A 26561-nucleotide genomic window follows, 5' to 3' on the forward strand; every position below is an offset into this window, starting at 1 on the left:
GGCCCCTACAGACTCAGATATATGAATGCTTAGTCACCAGAGAACGGCACTACTTGAGAAAGATTAGGAGGTGTGGCCTTGTTAGAGTACATATGGCCTTGCTGGAGGTGGTGTGTCACTGGGCTTTGAAGTTTCAAAAGCCAAAGCCAGGCCTAGTGTCTTTCTCTTCTTGCTGTCTGTGGATCTGGATATAGTCTGCATGCCATCGTGTTCCCCACCATGATGATAATGGACTAAATCTCTGAAACTGTAAGCCAGCCTCAACTAGATGTTTCCTTTTTTAAGAGTTGCCGTAGTTATGGTGTCTCTTTGCAGCAATAGAACACCAACTAAGATATATGAGTTTGATTCCCTCTGGTACTGTATAAGCCAAGCGTGGTGGCACAGGCCTCTAATCACTTGGACGTTGGAAGCAAGAGGATCAGAAGTTTAAGGTCAATATAAGCTACATAGTGAGTCTGAGGCCACCCTGAGCTACAGGAGACCCGTCTAAAACAATAAAAGAAAGAAAGAAAGAAAGAAAGAAAGAAAGAAAGAAAGAAAGAAATCTTGTTGGAGTGATGTTTTTTGTACACTCTGTGAAGATGTGTCTCTGTCCTTCCTTGCCTGCCTCAGGCACCTTCTGATTGGTTAAAATAAAAACTCTACCTATAGCAAAAGGCAAAATAGTACGGTGTGACTTTCAGACAGAGGGAGGAATTCTGGGAAGGAGCCAGTGCAGAAGATTCAGACAGACAGATACTGAAGAAGAAGCAGGCCAGGAAGGAAGGAGAAGTAGCTAACTAGCCATGTGGCTGAACTTAAATTAGTATAAAAGGGAAAGAAAGAGAGAGAAAGAAAGAAAGGAGAGAGAAAGAAAGAGACAAATAAAAATCATGTGAAATCACACACATACACATACAAAAATTAAAACACACAAGTCACTCATCATGGGCAAAGTCCACAATAAAGAATGAACCCATCTCCCACGAATGTCAGAAAATAGAAATTCTCATTTCAGGAATGAAACATATTCAGAAATGTTAAAGACTTAAAGGAAGGGCCTAGAGAGATGGCTCAGCAGTTAAGAGCACTGATGGCTCTTCAAGAGGTCCTGAGTTCAATTCCCAGTAACCATATGGCTCACAACCATCTATAATGAGATCCGATGCCCTCTTCTGGTGTGTCTAAAGATAGCTAGAGCGTACTCATAAATAAAATAAATTAATAAATCTTTAAAAAAAAAAAAAAAAAGAAAAAGAAAACTGAATGCTTATTGTTTTTGTTAAAAAAAAAAAAAAAAAAAAAAGACAAAGGTCCTACCAAGAAAAACCAAATAAATTGATGGTAACACACAACACACACACACACACACACACACACACACACACACACACACACACGCACACGCATATGTACATGCACACACACCAGCAGAACTTCCAGAAGTAAAATCAGATACACAGAACAAACAGCCTAGCTATTGTGCTGGAAACACTTCAGCTGACAACAGAAGGAAAGCAATAGCAGCAGCCCCTAGAGATTGAGATGAGGTCTCACTGGGTCACCTAGGCTAGCTTAAGATCCTTGAGTTCTAGGCTCCTAGGTGGCCAGGACACAGGCACAGCCACCATGTACTTGGCTTAAGATTCCTCTACTCCCACCCCTGCCTTTTTATAATTTATTTTTATTTTCTGTGCATAAATGTTTTACCTGCATTTGTGCCTGGTTTGCAAGGCCCAAAGAAGGTATGGGATTTCTTGAAACTGGTATTACACAGTACAATTGTAATCCAATATCTAAGTTCTGGGAATTGAACCCAGGTCCTCTGAAAAAACAGCAAGTGCTTTTAATTTAATGAGTGAGCCATATCTCTAGCCCCAGGAAGGGTCTTTTCATAGGTTAAGGACAGAAAGAATTCTATACTAGGCCCACAGAGCCAAAGAAATAACTAAGAAACTTCCCCAGAGGGACAGTGTCTCTGAAAACATGCTAGAGGCAGAGACAGAGACCCAAGTCTGCAGGAAACCACCAAGGAAGAAATAGTGTGTCAGCACTGACATTACAATTCACCTGTAGCATGAGATAGGCTTATGTTCCCATAAACTTTTACTGACGTTTTATCCAAAGGAGTAGAAAATAACCTGCAGCAGTAAAAAAAGCATCTGGTGTGTCCCATACCTGCCTGCGCTCCCGGCGAGTCAGCGTATGGCCATTGAGGATGCGCCACAGCATGCGGGCAGCAATCTTGGTGTCGATCCAGAGCAGGCGGAAGCCATGGTAGTAGTGCTTCAGCTCATCCAGTATCCTCTGCCCCAGGGACTTCTTTACTGCCACCTGAGCTGGCGGGCTGTATACGGGGCCACCCTCTTCCAGCTTCTTATTCTTGTCCTTTAGGGACTTAAGGGACTTCTCTATCACAGAGTCCTCTCCTAGTGGGGATGATGAGTGCCAGCTGCGCACAGGAAGGTACTGAGGTCCTGTAACAACCAACCTTGCAGAGGCAGGTGTCCATGTTGCCCTTGCCACAGTGCTCTGGCCCTCAGGCCTCTGAGTCCAACAGCTGAGGGGCTCACCTTTGAAGCAGAGGTACACAGGGTGGGCTGGAGCACAACAGCGAGACAGAACACTCCTTGAAAAGGAAAAAAACATAAAAGCAGCAATGAGAAATTCCTACCTATCTGACCACTCAGCACAAAACATCAACCTGTACTTCATGGCAGTATATAACTACCGACTTCCTAGAAGGAAGCCTTTGGGAGGGCTTCCATGTGAAGCTAGGACCTGAGCCTCATTGGCTCAACTCATGAGACCCCAAAGACCCACATCAGTAGTGTGGACATGTACACACAGCAGAGCTTGACTAGACTCTACCTAAACCCTGGCACCGGATGTAGGAAATGATATTCATGACTTTGGGTTTGAAGATATGGGGTGCAGAGTCAAGAGTTTGTCCAGTTTGGATAGTCTCTCTCAACAAGTGACTCTTGGTTGACAGAAGGCACTAGAACAAAGGGGAAATCCGAAAGAGGAGTTCAGGGTCCATTTCCTTACCTGGCTCTAGTGACTCCCCACCTCTGTCCATTTCCTCCTTAGTATACTCTTTGAGGCACGTACTACCCATCACCTGTCACAGAGGGATGAGAGGCACATACGCCATCAGGCCTGTACCTCTTCACCAGACTAACAGCCCTAAAAAGGCTGAGGTCACAGCCAGAAGCTGTTAGCTAAGAACTTTAGCTCAGACCACACTGGATCAGGCTCACAGGGCTGTCTGGAACCCAAGTAGTGCCCACTCACAACGTGACTCTAAATAAGGCCAACTACAGTGGGGATCATGCCTACTTAACCCGAGCTGAGTTTATATACAACAAGACCATTTCCAGAGCCCATATGGAGCCAGGGTCAGTACTGAGCTTACCATCTGACGTAAAAAAAAACTCACCTGGACAACCCTCCTTGAGGTTTAAAATGTACATTAGAAACCTCTCCCTACCAGTCATTTACAAATCCATCTCTAGGTGGCCACAAACTCCATATTCACTCTAGAGGCCTGCCGTGGATTCCCACCTGCCGTGGATTCCCACAACCCCCCTTTTCTGCCTCTTGCACTTGGCTAGATTCCTGTGTGAGGACTGGAACTCTGAAGTAGATTATCTAGGCTCAAAAGCTGCAGCTCTGGGCTGTGAAATGGCTCAGTGAATAAATGCGAAGCCCGATGACCTGAGTTAGACTCTTGGGACCCACAGGTAAGAGAAAACCAATTCCTGTAAGTAAACTGTTCTCTATTTCTATCCTGGTGCCACGACATGCATCTCTGCCACACACAATAAACACCCTGGGCTACAGAGCAATTTAGTAAGTCAGTATTTTCTTAGTAAAACCCGAGTCTCAAGTAACAACACCACACACACACACACACACACACACACACACACACACACACACTCACTCACACGCGTGCGCCCGTGGGCGCAAGCATATTGGTCCACTTGCTGTAACTACAATAACCTCATAACTTGACCTTTCTGTGTTTTAGGAGCTTCCTTTGTAATCTCATATTAAAATATACCTACCACAAAGGGAGCCAACAATGATGGACCTATCAAAGCAATGGGAAGCAAGGTACGACTTTCTAGAGCTACAGTCCCTCATAGGTGGGCTCAAATAAGGGCAATGGTATACACAGCCTCAGCTCACAGTGTATGGTGTCCAGTGAAAGCTGACACAGAGCACTATCAGCCTACAAAGAATCCAAGTATGGGACTCACTGGGCTGCTAGGCTCAGCTCTGGTGCCATCTTTGATTACAACATTCTCCAAACTCCAACTCTGTCCTCTGTCACAGATCATAAGCCCACACTGACTTTACAGTGAGCAGAGAAGAGTGGTACGGACATGTCTGTGGACCACTGAAGACAACGAGAAAGTGTCTGTGAGTGTGTAAGCCAGCCCTCTTAATCTATCGCCCTGGGGATCCTGTAAAGTGCTGTCAATCTCTTCCCAAGCCCCACCCAGCTCCACAGCACCACACCTCTGGGTTTCCTTGTCTCTGCAATCTTGGGGATGTGAAGAGCCCCTGAATCAACTCTGTCCTGAACCACAGTGTTACATTACTCAGGGTGAGGCCACATGGAGCAAGACAGAGTCCAACCAGATCCAGAGTACCACTCAGCTACTTACCAACAGAGAGATTCAGGGCCTATTTCCTACCTTATCTTGGCCTCACCTCCAAATATAGGGGAAGACAGTTCTGCACATGGGACAAGTACATCGTCAAGCTTAAATGTCAATTTCCCATCCTCAGTGAGGAAGAGTGTGGCTTCCACAGAAGGCTTGATAACTGCAGGTATAAGGGCCAACAGGCCAAGGCAAAGACACATACACAAAGATGAAGCAGGCAACACAGCATTCTGGGTAAGGGCTGGGTCAAGATCTTCCTCTTCTTAAACTCAAAAGAGTTGTTGTTGTTGGGGGATGGTGGGGACAATCTGCAGGAGTCCATCCTTCCATCACGTGGCTCTCAGGTGTCAAACTCAGGTCAACAGGCTTGGAATCAGGGTTGCACCATTGAGCTATCATCACTGTCGCCTCAGACAGGCTCCTAACTATCATTAACACATAATGTTTTACCATTTCAAACAGTAGCAAATCACATGATAAGGTTTTATTGTTTGTTTGTCAGTCCTAAGAATAGAACCCAGAGCCTCCCAAAGGCTAGGACAAGTGCTGAGCACTAAGCTCCACCACAGGCCAAATTATATAATAATATTCTTAAATTTCTACTGATGCGGAACTAATGTCGGTGCTGCTGGTGTTCAACTAGCACTATCGCAGGGGCCGGACTACAGGCCTGGCTTCCATCATCCTTCTCCGACTTCCTTTTTTTTTTGCCTTTCCCTTTTGAAAATCAATTGCCAAATGGAGTGAAACAGCACCAACCAAACGCAGTATCTGAACAAGAAATAGACTGCTTGAGCTGGCAAGATGGCTTAGTGAGTAAGGGTGCCTGTCATCAAGTCTTATGACCTTAATTCAATCCCTCAAGAGGTCCACATGGTAGAAGACAGAACTGACATCCACAGTTTGTCCTTGATCTCCACACATGCATCATAGCATAAGTTCACCCATATACATGTCCCTGCCCTCAAAATAAATAAACAAATGCTGAGAGAGAGAGAGACAGAGACAGACAGACACACATACACATACACAGACACACACACACACACACACACACAGACACACACACACACACACACACACACACACACACACACACACACGTCAGGGTGGCTGACCACTAACTCATAGCACCCACCCACCTACATTACGAAGCTAGGAATCTTAGCAAGGGTGATCATTTATATAAGGGTCCTGAGCCTATGTCCTGCCCAGCCTGAATATCCAACCTTTGTGTTAGCATAAGAAAGACTAAGGAGAACCTTACAAAGGAGGAGTGTGCATGATCCTTATGCTATCAGCTACATATTTTCAGCTGTCAGGCAGGTAAGAACAGGAATGGGGCACATGAACATACACAAACACACACACACACACAAACACACACACACACAGTGTGAAGGGGAGGACACAGATATCTCTTCTGCTGTCAGTGTTTCTAACTCTCACTAACATTATACAAATGTCAGGGGTATGCTCACAGGCCATTCCCACGTGAATCACTCCCTTGAGCCACTCCAGAGCCTCCAACCACAGGCTACCCCTAGAAAGGCACAAAACAAGCTAATAGACAAAGGAGAGGCCTAGTTATAAAAAACACCAACCCGGATAAGTCATTCTGTTCTTCAGGAAAGTGATGTCAAGGAATAAAGTCATCCTCAGCAAGAAGGAAAGAACAGAGTTATAATTTTAACAGAATAAATCTCTAAAATCACAAGATGATTCCAGAAGTGCAGACAAGTCTACTTAGAGGCCTGTGGTTATACCACATCAGACAACACTTGCTTCCTGGCTGAGGAACTAGACAACACAGGAAAAACAACAACAACAACAAAAACCCAAAACCCAAAAAAACCAGTAAAGTATAGCAGAATCCTTAGTACCTGGTTCCAGCTCATGACAGGAGATTCTGAGCTGGGATGTCATATGCTGGGCTCATGCTCTGCAGGGATACCCATTAGTATAGTATAATTTCCCAGAGCAAATTTTGCTACTCTGAGCACTAAATGTGGTGTGGGTTGGATGGCTCAGCAGACATGGGCACTTGCTAACTAGTCTGATGACCTAAGTTCACCTCTGAGATCTGCATGGTAGAAGGAAAGCTCCAAATCACACCAAGTTGTCCTCTGACCTCCACGCCTGCATTACGTACACACACACACACACACACACACACACACACACACACACTGAAGAACCAATACTGGGAGATGGCAAGAAAGCTCAATGGGTAAAGGTGATTGCTATTAAACCTGGAGACCAAAGTTTAATCCCTGGGATCCATAAGGTGGAAGAAAAGAACCAACTCCCAAAAGTTTTTCTTTGACTAGAAATTGACATCGTGGCACATGCACACTCACACACATAGATACACTGTACATATATAGATATAAACATACATAGAGCCAGCCAGCCGGCATGGTAGTGCACTCCCTTAATCACAGCACACAGGAGGCAGAGGAGGGTGAATCTCTAAATTTGAGGCCAGCCTGGTTTACGTAGTGAGTTACATAGTGAGTAAGACAGTCAAAGCTACAAAGAAGAGACCCGTCTCAAAAACAAAACAAAACAAAACAAAAACAAAACAAAAAACACAATAAACCAAAACCAATGTGTACCTTCCCATTTCAAGTCACCTCCAGGACTCAAGATTTCTTTCTTTTTAATAAAACAACAAAACCAAAACATTTCTGAGGGTTCTGTAAGTTAAAACTTAGGAATTCTTTTGAGATTTATTTATGTGCAATATTTGCTCACATGTTTATATATCATGTGCATGTTAGGTGGCCACAGAAGACAGGGAGGGCAGTGGAGACTATGAAATGGAGCTACAGATGGTTGTGTGGGAATGAAACCTGGGTTCTCTGCAAGAACAGCACTATTCTTAACCAATGAGCCATCTCTGTAGCTCCAGGAGTCAAGAATTCCTGCATGGGTTAGAGAGGTGGTTCAGTTGGTAAAGCGTGGAAGCTGGCTTTGGATCCCTGGTAGCCATGTCACAGCTTGGTACCACGGTGAGCACCTGTAATCCCAGTACGAGGGAGATGGACACAGGCAACCACTAGTGCTCCCTGGCCTGCCCGACTAGTAAAATCAATGAACTCCACATTCACTGAGAAATCTGTCTCAAAAAATAAGGTGGAGCATGATCAAGGAAGACAGTCCATGTCACCCTGTGGCTTCTGCATGCACACACTGGCGCCCACACACAAGCTTACTCACAGGAGCATTACCACATGCAGACAGAGTCCTTACTCTGCGTAGCTAAAACGGAAGTTTTTGCTGCTCATCCATAAGTGCTGATTTAAAATGTGTAAGTTGCTCAAAAGAACTTTATAGTTATTACTGTTAGCTTTTAAAGCAAATGTCCAAAATAGTTAACTTAAAAGAAAAAAGTTAAAGCTGGGTGTGGTGGGACATATCTATAATCCTAGGACTGGAAGGCAAAGTTGAGTTTGGCATTAGCCTGGATCACACAGTGGGACTGTCTCATACCAAACAAGGCCCAGGGATAGAGAACACCTGCCTGGCAGTACAAGGCTCTGGTTTTGATTTCCAGCACTGAAAATAAAAAATTTTAAATTAATAAAGCATAGTTCTTTACATTCTAATATGAATCTTAAAACTCTTAAAAATGCCAGAGAGGTACTTGACAAATCTAACATATATTCTTAATGAGAACACTTTGAAATAAGAATGAGCAGCTGGGTAAACAGACAAAGATGAAACCCCACAGCTACTGCTTAGCATAAGGAGCTTGGCTAAGCTGGCCTGAGGAGGCCATGCTGTGTGTCTGTCTAAGCTGGCCTGAGGCGGCCATGTTGTGTGCCTGGCTAAGCGGCCTGAGGCAGAGCTTCCTGCTGAAGCAGGCCCTGAAATTACAGAGACACAGGCACTAGGACTGGAGAAGTGGGTTCTGCTGGTGTCAACAAGATTTCAATCATAACCTGAACCTGTGCTACCAAGTGAGCTGAGCAGAAAGCAAACACAGTGATGTGAAGTGGCCAAACTAGACATTATCACAGACTGGAAGAAGTAAGAGACTGGCAAGATAGCAGAAAAGGAAAGTGAAGGCAGAATACACCTGGGAACTGCCTTAGAGACCAAGGTCATGACCAAAGTCGCTTTTTCTGAAAGAAAAGAGAAAAGTCTTGGGGGGGGGGGGGGGGCAGTGGTGGGAGACAGGGTCTGACTCATAGCTGTGGCTGGCCTAGAACTCATAGATATCTGCCAGCTTCTGCTGGAACTAAAGGCATGTGCCACCACACCCAGCTACCATCCCTACTCTAACCAAAAATCTTGGAGATGAAGTTGCAGTATCAAGAGATAAGGGCCAGCCTTAGGTATAGGAGATTCTGTTTAAAACAAAACAAATGAAAAGTTGTTAATCTTGGGGCTGAGGATATATTTGCTGGCAGAGTGCTCATCTAGCAAGCCCAGGGCTTTAGGTCCTATTCCCAACTCCACAAAACAAAACAAAAAGCTGCCAATCTCCAGTGGTTTGGTAGGTTTAGTGGCATTTCACAAAGGCTGTTTTAGACCAGAAGAACTAAGGAGTTTATCTAGGACACTAAAACTCTCAGAAAAGTACGGGTGAGAAACTGGTTCCTAGAGTGCTGACTAGAACCCGGAAGGCATACGGTGCAACTCAGTGTGAGCCATACACACTGCCTGCAGCAAGGCTTAACACCAGGCCAGTTCAGTCATAAGTCATAGGACCTGCAGCCCACATCTTTGTGGACTTATGCAGGGAAACTGAGTTCACAGGGCATCCCACTAATCTTCATCTGATGTTGGCACTTCGTAAAACTAGAGACTATTCAAAAAAAACAAAACCAACCAACCAGATGATGAAGACAACAACAACAAAAAACCCCACCAAAAACAAAGCTCAGAGACTGCATACCAAATCCCTACTCAGCTTCTCCTGAACCCCAAAGCAGCGTCCACCAAGCCTCACCAGCTCACCAGCACACTTCAGGAAGAGCCAAAGAAGCTAAGCAAGGTGTGGTGGTACATACCTTCAGTCTCAACATTCAGGAGCTAAGGCAGAGGCAGGCAGATCTCTGTGAGTTCAAGGCCAGCCTGGTGTATGTTGTGAGTTCCAAGACAGTCAGAGCTGTTACACAAAGAAACCCTGCCTCAAAAAACAAACAAACAAATGAACAAACAAACGAGTCTTAAAGAAGCTCAGTACATAGACATTAATGCCATTACTTGCACAAAAACTATCCAAAGAGAACTCTAATGAACATCTCACCCAACAGGCACAGGGTGGAAGCCCATACACAAGGACTCTCTCAGTCAGCTGTGTGGGGATCTGAACATGATGTGTGTGCAGTAGCCATCCAGCCACAGAAATGTTGCCTTGTCCGAGAAGCCTGCAGGCCTTCTTGTTCACCTCAGCACTTGACAAAAGGCATCATAGCAAATGTGCTTTGACAGAAACCAAGTCTTCACAGCTGACCTGTCTGTAGTTTGTCTTTGTTTTAAAAAATTTGTTTATTTTATGTATATGAATGCACTGTAACTGTCTTTGGACACACCAGAAGAGAGCACTGGATCTCATTACAGATGGTTATGAGCACTATGTGGCTGCTGAAAAATGAACTCAGGACCTCTGGAAGAACAGTCAGTGCTCTTAACCACTGAGCCATCTCTCTAGCCCTCTGGCTTGACTTTAATTTAGGGAATTAAATCTGTATCAAGAAGCAGCACTGTTTATGATACAGAGCCAAGTAATTACTTAACAGCTTTAAGTGAACACAAAATCTCTAGAGATGAGGAGCTGGAGAGACAAGAAGTGCACAGAAAGTAGCACTGGTTTCCTGCTCTGCAGAGAAAGAGACAGGGATATGGAAGCAGGAAATGAACCTCCTTCAGTAATCTGAGCAGATAGCAGAGGGTATCTTCTGGCCCTACCCTTTTGGTTAAGGGCTGAGGTAGAGGCTCAGGGTGCAGGACACAGTGCAAGAAGCACAGCAACTCTGGTGGAAGTCCAAGACTACATACAACAGGAAGTGTGGGTGCTATTTTCTTCAAGAAGCTCTGTGACACTGGCCTTGCAATGTCACCAAAGACTCATTTGAGATGCTGTCACCACCTCATAGGCACCGTCATCCTGTGGGCTAAATACACCATCCAGAGTGAGGGGAGGGGCCTGGTGTGAGCATCCCTGAGGCAGGTACCCTTGAAAGAGCAAAGTATTCAAGGAAAGGTCTGCCTGGTCACAGACAGGTTCCCAACAGTCTGAATGCTGCCGCAAACAGCTGAAAGGAATTAGGCAAGAGTCTATGGAAAGCCAATAAAGACAACACGTGTGTGAGCACAAAAGATTAGCCATTCTGAACAGACAAAACTACAGTGATAATGACTACACTAAACCCAGTTACATAAATAAGAGTATCAGGCAGGGCGTGTTGGAGTACATGCAAATCCAGTAACTGGAAGGCTAAGCAGGAGGGCTGTCAAAAATTCAAGGCCAATCTAAGCTACAGATACTATATATGGAGACTCTGTTTCACAAAACAAAAATCCAAACCAATGCATAAACAACATCCAAAAGTACACCAAAAAGTCAGTAGTGTGCATAACTGCTACTGGCGTCATGAGTACTAACTCTTATGGTTATAACGATCAAAATAAACAGATGGGGATTTAAAAGAAACAAAACCAAGGAATAAGGAGGAAGAAGCCATCAGTTCCCTGACAAAGTCCAGGTGCATGGCCTGCAGCCTCCAGCAGACATGTACAGTGACATATTCAGTCGTGGGCTTACTTACTCATGGCTCATCAACCCCACGGTCCTCATACAACTGAGACAAGCTCGATCCCTCAGACTACCTACGACAGAAACAAAGAAAAGGTAAGCAAACAGGTGTCAAACGAGCATCTTTGAAGATCTGAATGGAACCCCAACCGGGAAGTTTCTGGAAGACTGTTGTGAATGATGGGGGGCTTCGGGCATGGTGGAACAGAGCATCTAATCTCCCCAGTTTGGAAAATGGGTCTCAGGCTGAGCCCCAGGGAGGAGCATTGAAGGCATGTGGGCTTCTCCCAATGTGAGGCCCTTCCAACCAACTAGTTGTTGGTGGCAGGCAGGGGAAAGGGCACACTGACTCCTAACAAACTGATAGTCCTTCAGACCAAAACTCAATTCCAAGGGACAAGGGTTGAGAACTAACAAATGCTAAGAAGCCTCTACAGGGCCAGCAAGATGGCTCAGTGGATAAAAGCACTTGCCACCCTGACCAGGGTTCGTGCTCAGGGTCCCCATGGTAGGGGAAATAACTCCCAACAAGTTGTCTTCTGACCTCCATAAGCATGCCATTGCATATCCAGACAGATAGAGAGACCAGACAGACAGACAGACACACACACACACACACACACACACACACTATAATTAAAGCAAAAACTTTAAAAGAGGCCATGTCTGGAAAACACTAGGGATGAAATACACTTTCAATGCTTTCCCTAATCCACTCTTCTAACACATGAAGCTGAGAGTTTATTCACAACACTGCTATGTGAGGCAGGAGTTCCTGCACAGTGGGAACCAGAGATACAATTTTCAAAGGGGCCACATGGCCCATGTAGATTTCAGGCAATAGCAGGGGCCAACAAGGCAGTAGGTGACATCCTGCCCCAATCCTCCAAGCAGTGGGAGCAGCAGTAAAGGTATTCAGTTACCGTTTTATGTCAGGAGGGAACTTTTCTGGCTCTATGGGGAAAGAGGTCACATTTAGGGTCTGGTAGCATTGGGAAAACTCTGGTTGCTTCTTTACCACCTTAAACAATTGATATTGGCTACATATGGGTTCTAAGATTTTCGTGCCTCTAGCTGGCCCTTAGCTACATTCTTACAAGCATAAGCATCAGGTAAGTGTTACATTTTAAGTACACATCCTGGGTACACACCCCAGGGCACACAAACTTTTCCAGATTCCTCTTAACCCAAAGAGATCCAGAACTTCCCTCTCAGAGAGCCCCTTCCAACACTACTTTTAAAGGATTTGGCTCAGAAACATCCCATAGCACCCAGAAGATAGCCTGGGTAGATCTTATTTTGAAGTTTCTGTCCTACCATCTCCCTTCCTGGATTCTCCCCCAAATAACATCTGAAGGCTGTCCTGCTGCACTACCGATGCCATGCAGGGTGACAGGCTCACAGGTCTGTATTCCACTAGAGCTGCTCAGACTGCCTGTGGTTCTGCTCTCTGTAAACTTGGGATTTGGGCTGAAGCGATAGCTCAGCAGTTAAAAGTACTTGCTACTCTTGCAGAGGACTTGGGTTCAGTTCCCAATACTCATATTGGCTGGTTCATAATTGCCTGTACTCCAATTCTGAGCTTCTCTGACTTCCATGGGCACCTGCATACACAGAGTACACATGCCCACATAAACACACAAGAATGCCTAAATTTTTAAAATCTAAAATAAGCCGGGCGGTGGTGGCGCACGCCTTTAATCCCAGCACTTGGGAGACAGAGGCAGGCGGATTTCTGAGTTCGAGGCCAGCCTGGTCTACTGAGTGAGTTCCAGGACAGCCAGGGCTACACAGAGAAACCCTGTCTTGAAAAACAAAAACAAAACAAAAAAACTCTAAAATAAAATAATACATTTGAAGGGTTAATATACTCTTGGTTTTGATAATTTGCTAGAACAACTCACAGGACCCAGCAAAGTCACAGTTTATCACAAAGGACACAATGAGTAGCCAGAAGAGACATGGGACATGACTGGGAGAGTCCTGAACAACCTAGGTTTTTTCCTCTGGCCCACTGACCACTCTATACTCTCCACCTCCCTGCAGGCATCTATTTAGGCCCATTTCTCTTCTCAGGTGGGGTGGAAAGGGCTCCTTATGAGTAACAAACCCGCTGATATCTATCACCCCAAAAGCTGTAGGAGCTCAGTGTCAGACCCAGGGAAAAAGACTAAATGAATTTCCCTGATTTACTTGGCCTTCAGGAGACCTTTACTTCTTCCCAGGCAATGTCCTCCCTGACATTCATGCAAAGCCTCCAGGTCTAGTGCACCTTGTAGCTGTCAAGAACTGCAGAAACCTGTCTCACTCCGAGCCAGTCAGTCCTCTTTTGTTTTCCTGAGCCTTGACTAGTCCTCACAGGTTTACAAAATGGCACCGTGGCCTCTAAACTGGCTTCTCTCCCACACACTCCAGGATCATTCAGTCTCATTTCTACATACCATGTATCTCCCTTTCACAGAGGACAGGCACAGAAAGGGGAAGGAAAGGATCTTCGCAGTTGACCAGATCAACTCAGCATCAACAACGTAACTGTGGAGCCTTGGCTACATGTGATGAGCAAAGCATTTAAAACCTCTCCAGTACTCATCAGCCGAACACCAAAAGAAAAATCTTAAAACACACCTGACCTAAGTACTCCTCCCAACTCACGGAAAACAAACAAAATCTGAGAAATGATTACAACTTGAAGAGCCAAAAGGACTAATGTAATGTGGTGTCATGGAAGAAGATAACGAGAAAATCCGAAAATAAAGTAAGTCACACAAAAGTGAAGACTAAGGTAAGTACTCAAGAACAAAGAACATTCTGATTCAATGTTGGCCTCAATTTATCCACTATGACTAAAAAATTAGGCCGTTCATCCTATGCCTGTTGCCTTTGCCAGCACATCATTACAGGGAGTGCAGGGACTTGCTACCCAGTGCTGCCCTATTAGTTCCACATCTAAGCAGCTGACAAAACCACTGTCAGGGAAGCAGTATTTTTGTTCAAAGGGAACTGGGTTAACTACAGAAAACATTCTTGTGCCTGGAATAATAACACACACACACAGTATCAGCTAGTTTTAAAGCCATAAACATAAATAAGAAAGCCACAGAAATAAGAAAGGGCAGAGTACTTAATGGTATCCTGAACAAGTCAACAGATAGACAGCTCTTATGGCAGAGACAGTTTGGAAAACCACACTAAACCCAGGGATACTTTGCTCTTTCCACTCACCATAACTGGTTTTGTTGTTTGTTTTTAAGACAGGGTCTCTTGTGCCCTGCCTGGCCTGAAATTCTAAATGGTCTGGAATTTAGAGATCCACATGCCTCTACTTCCAGGGTGCTGGGGTTTAAAGGCATGTGCTACCTACCACGCCTGGCTACACATCACACCTGGCTCTCCAATATTGTTAAGGTGACAAGAATTGTACTTCTGCCAGGAAACCATAAGGTCTTGGGTCCCACTCTCACAGGCTAAGTTTCATCTTCACTGTAACTGTTACAAACAGGACACATACAAGTTTCCTTGGGACGAACGGGTCATTGGCCACCCCTCCCTAGGGAGCGGCCCACTATGCTGGCATCAACCACAACCCAATCTCCTTGTCCCAGAGTTCCGGCTTCCAAGCCTGAACTGGCCAAAGGGCACAGCAGGGCTCCGTTCATCATCGAGGGGAGCGTCAGGGAAGGCAAGGCCCTAAGGAACTTTCTCAGCGCCTCTGTCAGTAGCAGTGACCTGCAGTGACCAGGGCAACTAAGGTCACAGAGAAGCTGCCCAGCCTAGGCAGCACAGAGCCGCCTGGTGCTTGTCATCGACGCACTGCCTCGGGGCACAGGGAGGGAGGGTCCAGCGCGGGCGCCAAGTCGCCCACAACAGGTCCGGTGAGCGGCTCCCGCTTACCCCGAGGGGAGGCGGCCCGGGGCGGCGCGAGGCGGGCAGGCCCCCGGCCGCGGCAGCTCCTGAGCAAGATGGACGCCATGCGCCCGCCGCGGCGGCGTCCTATGGCAGCCTCAGCTTCCTCGGCGGATCTTCGCCGTCCTAGCGCCTAGGCCCAGCCCGTACGGACGATTGGCGGCAGAGGTTGGCTCCCGCTGCAGGCGATCAGCTCAAGCACCCGGCATCCGCAGCGGCCATGTCCCGGCACAGACGTCCGGAGGCGCAGGGCGGGACAGGCCGGGCCGGCACCGCTCCCATTGGCCCTGCGGCACCCGCCCTGGCCAGGTGAGGGGCGAGCCCGTGCAACGGACTACCAGTCCCAGCGTGCATCCGGGAGGCTTGCATCTGCCGACTACAAGTCCCAGCGTGCGCCGAGCCTCTCCTTGAGAGATGAGCGGCTTGGGTTTTCCTGATGAGCTCAGAGCTTCCTGGAGTTTTTCTTGCATCTTAGCAGTGCCTAGCTTCTGATTTGGGGATGCGGGCACAGAGGCGGCGAAAGAACTGGCATTTATCCTTGTTGCTACTAAGCCCTATACTAAGCGTAGCTGATGGCTCATGGGACTTAAGGAAGGGTGGGTAGGGAACATAAGGCTATGTTAGTTGGTCCCAGCTCCTTGGTTCGCATCTGGGGCGAGCAATCTTACTCAATAGTAGGCTGCGCTCCTGGCAGGTACCCTCTGTGGTAGCTCACAGCCACCCCTGCCCACTCCAGAATAGACCTGGCAGCATCCTCTTCTTTAAAGTGTGGCTAGAATGGCAGGCTTCTGGATAATGGAAACCCAGAACCCTACACACTCTAGTGCTACACAGCAGCCACCCCCTCCACAGATCTGTATTCCGACCCAGGGGCACCAGACCTTTCCTTGAGACTTCCCTCACGGCTTTCCACCTTCTGCCTTTGGTTCTCTGTGGAATGCCTTTTCCGTTCCTTCTACTTTCCTGTGGGGGTGAACTCAGCATAGTAGGTGAAGACCTTCAGTATGAACTTAATGCATCTGTTTTTTTGGATGAACAGGTAGCTGGCTCCCAGCAGGAATGCTTAACTAATATTCCAGCACAGCCCATTGGGAAGAAGTAGCCTATGTGCTCATTTTCTGAATCAGAACCTAAAAGCTGGGCCTGTGTAGGCCAGAATCCTATACCAGAACTCAGGTGGGAGAGAATCTCCTAAGATGTCTGGAACCTCTCTTGTGCATGAGGTAGTGTACATTGTGGACATCAGATACAGAATTAAGTCAAATATAGGGATTCCCTGAAAGGGTTAATGACCTAAACAAAAGAATCTTAGCCAAGCTGAGAAATGCCCACCAATAAGAACACCTGCCTTAAAAAAAAAAAAAAAAAGAAAGAAAGAAAGAAAGAAAAAAGAAAAAAAAAGAAAGAAAAGCCAAAGTAGTAATGAGGACAGGTTGGAGTGAACTTCCTTACATTGTATTAATGTGTGTCTCTGTATCTTCAGTTGTTGATTCTGTACCAGCAGAGAGCTAAATGCTGGTAGGATTCTGGTATTGTTATTTCTTTTCTATGGCCCATCACCAGGTTTTCTATTTGTAAATGTTTGTTCTTCCTTAGCTGCCCAAAGGCAATCTAAGAGATGTATCAGGTGTATCGATCTAAGAGATGTAAGAGACTACTGGTTGTAATAAAGATCTGATGGCCAATAGCTGGGGCAGGAAGTATGAGGGTGGAATTTCTGGGCACAGAGATGCAGGGGAGGAAAACAGATGAGACAGAATCCAAAGTGGACGCATAGGTGAACAGAGATAGACTGGAACAGAGGAGGGAGGTAAAGAGCTAGCCATGTGGTCTGTCGTAGACTAGACTAGTCAGGTTAAGTTTAAATGGTAACTGGGAGACTGCCCTAGCAAAAGGCCTAAGCTTTAAAATATATTAGGACCAGCCGTGTCTTGGAGAGGGGTTCTGAGGAAGGCATGTCTGGGATCAGTGAAACAAATGACTCGAAGTTAAATTGTTGGGAATTGGTTCTAATGCTTTGTCTTATTTCAGCTCCCAAAAAGCTACACTTCCTGACCTGAGGGCCCTGCCCCCAGCAGGCTTCGATTGATAATAAAGAATTGCCGTACAGCCATTGGCTGAGCAAGGAGAATGGGGTGGGACTTTTAGATTTTGTGGGCAAGAGACCTAAAGAGAGGGGAGTTGGATAATAGCCATGACAGGGAGGCAGAAAGATGATCTGGGAGAGTCCCCGGATTGGGTCTGGGTTAGCAGAGAGGAAATGTTAGCAAGTTGACTCAGGAAAGTTGGAAGGGAGAATGTATGCTAGCCACAGAGAGATTTAGAAATGCCCAGTCATTGAGCCAAGGCATAAAAATTAGCGTGTGTGTGTGTGTGTGTGTGTGTGTGTGTGTGTGTGTGTGAATCCAAAGAGCTCTTGGCAGGTGCAGTGCACACTTGTGACCTACCTGGAGCCAAAGCGGTTTAACTATTTCACTGCTACATCAAATCGTGGGGTGAAGCTGGTGACTTATGCTCTGCTTGAGACAGCTTTCCAGCCTCCTTACATATCAATCCAGTCATTTACCCCAGGTTTGCTTTTGATTATCCTATAAATCAGCATCCTGTGACTCCCCAATGAAGTGGAAATTTAAGGGTTCTTTGGAAAGTCAGTTGGAAGGTGTTTTGCTGGGGCAAACACGTGAAGGAGTGTTGTCCTGAAGTGGACACAGGTGAAAGTCTAAGTAAGGTAGACTTGTTAAGGAACTTTTTGCTGAAGCAGACACAGAAGAAAGGATGTTCTGCTAAAGCAAGCATGTGAAAGGACACGTGATGAAGGATTCTTTGCTAACAACATGCATATATTGGTCCACCTTACATTGCATAGTTGAGCTGCATTTGTAGGACTCCATAGAGAGAAGTGCACCAAAAGCTTCTGGTGGTGTGCTGCAGTTTCTTGCTACAAACTCGGGCTGATTGGCAGAGTGATGCCAGTTGAGACAGATGCACTTGCTGAAGCAAGACATATGGAGTTCATGTGATATTTGGAGGGTATAAAAATGACTCGACAGACAGTGACGGGAGCAGGGGGTGGGTGGGTGGAGAGAGTTTGGCTTGCTTATAGAGCTAGTTGTGCAATGTTTGTGGGTCTCATTCTTCCCTGATCTTCAATTCCCTGAGAGAGGCACAGCTGAGAATTTCTCCTGATGTTCCTGCTGGTCCTTCCTGCTGACTTGAGCCAAGGCTGAGTTCTGGCTATCTCTGCTAGGTAGTGCCACCGCTGTCCCAACTCTACCAAAACTGTACTGCAGGTGTATCCATGAAGTGTTTGCGAGTGGATCGAGCTGCTGCTGCTAACCTGAACTGAACTGCTGATTTCCAGACAACACAGATGGGAGTTGCTCCAAAGAACCTTTCTAAACAGATCCACTTCCATCGTATCCTTTCTTCTCCACTACCTCTGGTGGGTAGTGGACTGAGGAAGGGCCAAGAAACTGTAGCACACCACCAGAAATTTTTTGATGCATTTCTCACTATGGAGTCCCCACAAATGCAGCTCAGCTACATGATGCAAGGCAGACCAATACATGCGTGTCATTAGCAAAGAATCCTTCATCACGTGTCCTTTCATGTGCTTGCTTTAGCAGAACATTCTTTCTCCTGTGTTTGCTTCAGTGAATATTCCTTCATGAGTCTGCCTTAGCCTTTCACACCTGTGTCCAGTTCAGCTAAACGTTCCTTCACGTGTTTGCCCCAGCAAAACACCATTTAACACAATTTTCTAAAGAACCCTTAAGTTTCTACTTCACATGTGGACTGTTTGGATCCAAAGATGGCTTGTATTTTAGTCATTTTGCCTTCTATTCAGTCTCCCATAGACTTTATGCAGAGAGTAGATTATCTCTTAGAATGGATAGTTTCAGCACACAGACTAAAAAAAAATTAAAGACCTACGTAGAAAAAGTTTCTGAATTGACTGAGTTTGGGAAATAGATGTGTTTCATTTTTTCCAGAATTTAGAAAATTAAAGTATGTGTGTAGGGGAGGTGCTGATTCCCTAATTGGTTCTTGATTTTGCCAGTAAAGAAGGTCTGGAGCCAATTGCTGGATGGGACAGGTCAGACTTCTGGGTCCCAGGAGAAAAAAAAAAGAGATACACAGAGAAAGAGCAAAGATTTTTCAGCCAGGCTTTGGACGGAGAAACATGATACAACCATGTAAGATCTTGGGGAAGCTAGAACTGGCGATGACAAAGTTTAGGGCAGCAGATTCTGCTCCCAGCTATTGTACTATCTGGTAAGTTTTAAAATAATAAAGCTATCTAAGTGTTTTTATCTGCACAGCAAAGATGGGCAGAGAAAGAGAGAAGCCAGGGTAGTAGCTGGTGGTTTGGCAAAGCTACAGGATTGGGGGATTGTTGCAATTGATTCTGGGCTAAGCAGGATGGAGCAAAGGGAACCCGGAGAGGTTAGAGCACTGGCCTAGCTCCCATGAAAGGCAATAGCGTGTTTTTAAAAATTACACACAATATATGTACATCATACTATAGACACATTCAGGATTTCAATGGACCACTGCTTTCAGTTCTTAAAAGGCTGATTCTGTAATTACACATTTATTAGCAGTTATAGCTATTATGGGAATACCTGTACAAATTAAGTTTGACAATGCTTCAGCATGTCTCTAATAAAATGAAACATGAGTGCCCTATCTGCATGCACACCCATGTGCCAGAAGAGGGCATCAGATCACGTTATAGATGGTTGTCAACTACCATGTGGTTACTGGGAATTGAACTCAGGACCTCTGGAAGAGCAGCCAGTGCTCTTAACCACTGAGCCATCTCTCCAGCCTCAAACAACTTTTTGTATATTTTATAAGAAAGCATATTACAGCCAGGCAGTGGTGGCGCATGACTTTAATCCCAGCACTTGGGAGGCAGAGGTAGGTGGATTTCTGAGTTAGAGGTCAGCCTGGTCTACAGAGTGAGTTCCAGGACAGCCAGGGCTACACAGAGAAACCCTGTCTAGAACACCCCCCCAAAGTTATGGATTCATTCAAAATTAATGAAGATCAGATTTGACTGGGGAGATCTCCTAAAACTCTTGGCTGCAGAAATGAAGAAAGATACTAAGAGAATAACAAAACAGGTAACATGAATGCTGGTCCATATACATGGGAACAGCTCTGACACTGGCTGACAAGTCTCTGTATAGCCAATAAATCGTGTGTACAAAATCCTCAGGAATTATTACATGCCATCCTTCTATATGATATACATGGAATATATATTATAGTTATTAATACAGTCTAAATGGACATATAAATATTAATACCTTTCACCTGCACAAAGAAGAGACAATTATCTTTAGCTGAATTGTTCACACTGCACATTTCATACATGTGTTAATGCAAAAATATATATCACTTTGACTGTTTATATGATAACATACCAAAAGAACCAGACACCAAAGAAGACAAGTAGCTCAGATGATCCAACCTCACAGACTACATCAATGGCTGTTTCCTTAAGAATCTGTATCTAGAACAACTTCAAAGTGGCTAGCTAAGATGGTCCAAACTCAGACTATTCCAGCTAGCACTCCAGTTAAGCCCTGTACTTTCCCATCACAGTGACTAGACAGCAAATGTTACAACTAGCTTTCCTAAGACTTGTCCAAAATCTCAATTTTCTTAGGGACCCCAAAAGAGAATGTTTCCCCTAGACAGCAGGAAGCCATTTTAGGAGAATGACACCCACCCACAAATGTGGGGAGGGTGGTTTTTGGTTTTTGGGTGGGCTGGGTGTTTGTCATTATTTAAAGGGAACTGGTTGGGTTACCAGTTGTCAATGGTCTTGGTCAGGGAGGAAACAAACAAAAGGGGGCTGGATTCAGAGATTTCTCTTTTTCTTCCCTCTATTCTTTTCCCTCTCCTATCAAATGTTATGTGAAAAGTGGGGAAAAAAAGAACAAAAGGGGATATAGCAATAATAGGATAAAAGGGTAGATTACTGAATCTACTTATAAACTAAAAAAATCAACAAGCTTAATATTTCTACGTTGATATGGCATTTTGTATGTTGATATAAATTTAAAATTATTTTTGTTACAACACTGTGTGTGTTTCAACTTTTGTTTAAGGTATTGTATCTATGCAAATCATTTTAGACTGTAATGTGAAGTTCTAGTCCTTGAAAGTGACTATTATAAACTGTTTAGAATAATTAAAAATGCACGCTGGAAGTGAGTCCATCAAACTTATGGTCATATTAGGTAATAGTTAATTACAAAAACAAGTGGTACTTAGCCTTCTGCAGATGTCAAATTTAAGCAGATAATAAATAGCTAGAAACAAGCAATCTTACCTTATTCAGCTATACATAGATGGTCTTCAAAAACTTCAGACATCTACAGAATATAGCACTTAAAGATGTTTTATTAATAAAAGGCTTTTTGATAGTAAGACATGTCAGCTCATGTCAGCACCTCTGTTCCACTTCAAAGAATATGATGATCAGTGAAGAACCCTCATATGGAGTTTGCGTCTATGTGTCAAGCTAGCACTGGCCAAGAAACTTGCCTCGACTAATGACAGTATGCTGTCAAAACTGGACATGCAGGGCATGGAAGAAGTCAACTGCCAAGCTTTTCAAGAACAAGGTAGGCAAATCCTTCATAATTCCTGCTTCACAGGAAAGTTTGTTAGATATATTGGCCCAGAAGGCTGAAGACAATGCTCCATTGTTGCAGAGAAATCTTTGATGACTATCTAGGCAGACAGCTGCCTCTGTCATTTCTATAGTTTTGGAAGCTGACTGCTCTGCAGTTCCTGTTTTCCCAGGTATATTTATTCCTTCTCAGGTCTGATGGTGTTGAAGATAAGATAGTTATAGTCTTGCTTTTAATTAATTTCAATGTAATTTAATTAATAAAAATTAAGCTTAAGTTCTGTCTTAGGATTTTACTACTGTGAACAGACACCATGACCAAGGTAACTCTTATAAGTCCAACATTTAATTGGGGCTGGCTTACAGATTCAGAGGTTCAGTTCATTATCATCAAGGTGAGAGCATGGCAATGCCCAGGCAGATGGTGCAGGAGGAGCTGAGAGTTCAATGTTTTGTTCCAAAGGCAATCAGGAGGAGAATGTCTTTTAAGTGGTTAGGAGGAGGGTCTCATAGCCCACTCCCACAGTGACACACTTCTTCTAACAAGGCCACACCTAATATTTCCACTCCCTGGGCCAAGCATATTCAAACCACCACATTCAACTCTCTGGCCACTATAGGCTTGTTCAAATACAGGAGTCTAAGGGGCCCATACCTAGCCATAGCATAATAAAAGTACATTTATTCCCACTTCCAAAGTCCCCATAGTCTATAGCAGTCTCAACAATATTAAAAGTCCAAAGTTCAAAGTCCCTTCTGAGATTCATCCAATCACTTAATTGTAATCCTCAAAGCAAGACAAGAAACCAGCTAGGCAAACTCTAAACTCTGTATCTCCCTGTCTGATGTCAAAGCAGTCTCCAACTCCTTTTTTCATCTTTGTTGACTACAAGAAGCTTTTTTTCTCCTGGGCTTGTTCCACTCCCTGTTAGCAGCTTTCTTTGGCAGGTATCCCATGGCTCTGGTATCTTTAACATCCTGGGGTCTCCAAATCAACCTCAACTTAAGGCTTCTTGTTCCATACATGATATTCTGAGCTTCTGAGATGTACTAGCATCTCTAATTCACTGGAGTCTTAAACTGCAACTAGGCTTCACCAATAGACTCTCATAGGCTCTCTTCATGATGCCAAACTTCAACTTCTTTGCATGACCCCTTCAGTCTTGGGCCATCAACTGCAACTGAGGCTGCACCTTCATCAACGTCCTTCCCTGGTCTCTCACAGTGGCAAGCCTCAACTACATTCCATGACCCATTCATATCTTCAAAACCAGTACCACTTGGGTGACTCTTACACATTACAGAGTCCAGCCAAAGCATGAGTTACAACCTTGGCTATCTCTGGAACACAGCTTCTTTGTGATCCCAGAAAATACTTCCCAGAAGATTTCACCTCAGGATATGGGTCTCTTCATTACTACTAATTTCTTAGCTTCAATTAACCAGCATCAATTGTCTCAGTAGTCCCTTCTTTTATGGACTCTAAGGCTAGAGCTATATGGCTGAAGTTGCAGAGTTCTATGCTTACTGGGGCTGAAACATAATTCCCTTTATTCTATTGCCTGCTTTCTGTTTTCCAACTCCCTCACTGCCTAAGCTTGGCTGTTCTGGAACTTGCTCTGTAGATTGACCTTAAACTCAGAGATCTGTATGGCTCTGTCTCCTAAATTCTGGGATTAAAGGAATGTACCACAATGCCTAGATTTAAGCTTTTCTTCACCTAGAATTTGCTGTTACAGACTGACCTTGAACTCAGAAATCTACTTGGATTTGTCTCCTGTGATTAAATGTGGTGTACATGTGTACTACCATGCCTGCATGGCCATTATTCCTCAAGATGTAGATCAAAGCCTGTGTCTCCCAGACTCAGGATGCAGATCACAATCATTTTTGAATTGTAGTTCATTCCAGATTAAAAATCCAAACTATTCCTTGTTCAACTACAAACACAAACAATAAGCTTAGCTGGGTGGGATCTTGCCCTGAGATCACTACTCTCTTAATCTCTTTATCTCCTTGAACATAGGATTCAACTCCATCTTTGTGCCCTCTTATTACCTGAACCATACATTTTGTATTTTTTTCTTTTCAAACTTGCTATGCTTGATCAGATTGCTCTTCATGGGAGTAAACCAAAGGGCAAAGTCTATGCTGGACTTTTCTGAGACTTCCTTTGTCAATGCAATTAATCTGATTCTCTTTACCTTAGACTTGGCCTCATGCAGACTCTTCAGACAAGGGCAAAAAGCAACCACATCTTCACCAAAATATTACAAATAGTCTCTAAGCCACATACTAAAATTCTTTTCCTCTGAAACCTATAGAGCCAGGCTTCCACAGTTCAAATTACCCTCAGCAACAAAGTATTCCATATTCCTACTAGGATAACCCATTAAGCCCCCACTTTAAAGCATTCTACTGCTTCCTAAATCCAAAGTCTCCAAATCCACATTCCTCCAAACAAGAACATGGTCAGACCTATCAAAGCAATACCCCACTCCTGGTACCAACTTCTGTCTTAGAGTTTTACTGATATGAACAGACACCATGACCAAGGTAACTCTTATAAGGATGGCATTTAATTGCTGTGGCTTACAGGTTCAAGTGGGAGTGTGGCAGTGCCCAGACCAGCATGTCACAGGAGGAGCTGAGAGTTCAACATCTTGTTCAGAAGGCAAACAGAAGAAGACTGTCTCCATGTGGTTAGGAGAAGGGTCTCATCGTTCACAGTGACACACTTCCTTGGACAAGGCCACACCTACTCCATCAAGGCCATACCTCCTAATTGTGCCACTCCTGAGCCAACATATTCAAGCCACAACAAATTGTTTAAGATATAAACAAATGCCTTAAGGTCTAATACGATATTTTAAAATTGTTAAATGCAAGTTATAATAGAAAGTGATTTAAGTACAGAACTGTGAACTCACCAAGTTAGGATAGATTACAGTATTTTCTCCAAGGTTGCCAAATACAAATAAACTGGACATTGTGAATGTAATTTTATGTGATAGTTTTCATAATTGTTCTTATTATATATATTATTAATGTAAGAGAAAAGAGTCTTTATTGAATTAAAAGGGGGAAATGTTGTGGGATAGTTTTGTGCACTGTGTATTCAGATGCTGATTACCATGTCCAGGGATCTCGTTGCAGTCTGGATGTTGGCATTGTCGTTATTATTATCATCTTCTGTTTTAATGTTGTGTAAAAATTAATTTTCATCACCTCTGATTGAGTAATAAATGCTGATCAGCCAATAGGCTTGCAGGAGAGGAGGAGTGGGTTTTCTGATCCCAGTGAAAGGTCTCTGGTTGGGACCAGAAAGAGAGAGAATTCACCAGAAGATTCACTATGAGCAGGTTACCAGGGGAGTCGTCATGAGGACACTAATAGAACAGGAGCAGCCAGGACAAGAGTAAGTTGGAAAGTACTGGGCACATGGCTATGTAGTAGGCAGATTTAGATAGGTTAGAATGGGGTTAGAATAGATGAGAACATGCGGAGCTATAGTGCAAGAAGCTTTTTAAATAAATATACCAGGTCACCATGTCTTTATTTGGGAGCTAGACTGGGCATAGAAAAGCCAGAATCAGTTCTCTTTCCTGTCTTGCAAGATGGCTTGTGAAAAGGCGGAGAAGCCTTATACAGAGGAGAAGAAAACTGTGGCCAAGAAGGCTGGTGGTGATGCTGCTGCCTCTGGTCCCCCAGCTGCTGGTGCCCAGGCTGCTAGTGCAGCCAAAAAGGGTAACCCTAAGGTTAAAAAGCCCAGGAAGGGGAAGCCCCATTGCAGCTGAAACCCTGTCCTGGTTTGAGGAACTGGCAGGAACTCCCGATCTGCTATGTATTCCAGAAAGGCCTTGTACAAAAGAAAATACTCAGCTGCCAAGACCAAGGTTGAAAAGAAGAAGAAAAAGGAAAAGGTCCTTGCTACTGTCACAAAAACAGTTGGTGGGGACAAGAACGGTGGCACCTGGAGTGAACCTTTGAAAAATGCCTAGGTATTATCCTACTGAAGATGTGCCTTGGAGCTGCTGAGCCATGGCAAAAAGCCCTTCTTCAGTCATCACGTGAGAAGGTTGTGCTCCAGCATCACTCCTGGGACTGCCCGGATCATCCTCACTGGGCGCCACAGGGGCAAGAGAATGGTTTTCCTGGAGCAGCTGGCCAGTGGCTTGCTACTTGTGACTGGCCCTCTTGCCATCAACAGGGTTCCTCTGCACAGAACACACCAGAAGTTTGTCATCGCCACCTCTACAAAAGTTGACATCAGCGAGGCTAAAATCCCCAAATTCTTGACTGATGCTTACTTCAGGAAGTAACAACTACACAAGCCCAGGTGTCAGAAGGGTGAGATTTTCAACACAGAGGAGAAATACGAGACTACAGAGCAGCGAAAGGCTGATCAGAAAACTGTGGACTCGCAGATTTTGCCAAAGATTAAAGCTGCTCCTCAGCTCTAGGGCTACCTTCGATCTCAGTTCTCCCTGACAAACAGGATGTATCCTCACAAACTGGTGCTCTAACTGCTAACAACCTAATTAAACAGATTTGTATGTTTAAAAAAAAAAAGAAAAAA

The 26561-nt window shown here is 44.6% G+C and overlaps 1 protein-coding gene, 1 long non-coding RNA gene and 1 pseudogene across 5 annotated transcripts in view; 2 read left to right on the plus strand and 1 right to left on the minus strand.

The window, feature by feature from the left end:
* Window positions 1-26561, minus strand: part of Letm1 (leucine zipper and EF-hand containing transmembrane protein 1) — a 74010-nt gene that overhangs the window by 27277 nt on the left and 20172 nt on the right. The window contains exons 1-3 of one of the 4 annotated variants that reach the window (XM_034508293.2): window positions 15322-15631; window positions 11444-11504; window positions 2161-2611 (exon numbers count right to left, since the gene is read on the minus strand). In XM_034508293.2, the coding sequence (XP_034364184.1) occupies window positions 2161-2611; window positions 11444-11504; window positions 15322-15400 (591 nt within the window). In that variant the 5' untranslated portion in view covers window positions 15401-15631. Of the gene's footprint in view, window positions 1-2160; window positions 2612-11443; window positions 11505-15321; window positions 15632-26561 lie in introns of those variants that run through there. The other 3 variants (XM_076938302.1, XM_076938301.1, XM_076938303.1) reach the window with 3 other exon arrangements.
* On the plus strand, window positions 15780-24793 carry LOC143443077 (uncharacterized). The gene is made up of 3 exons (XR_013111791.1): window positions 15780-19608; window positions 21819-21974; window positions 24581-24793. It is a non-coding gene; the product is annotated as an uncharacterized LOC143443077 (long non-coding RNA).
* Window positions 25880-26508, plus strand: LOC117712385 (large ribosomal subunit protein eL6 pseudogene; annotated as a pseudogene).

This window comes from Arvicanthis niloticus, chromosome 7 (genome assembly GCF_011762505.2).
Source record: "Arvicanthis niloticus isolate mArvNil1 chromosome 7, mArvNil1.pat.X, whole genome shotgun sequence".
NCBI lineage: Eukaryota > Metazoa > Chordata > Mammalia > Rodentia > Muridae > Arvicanthis > Arvicanthis niloticus.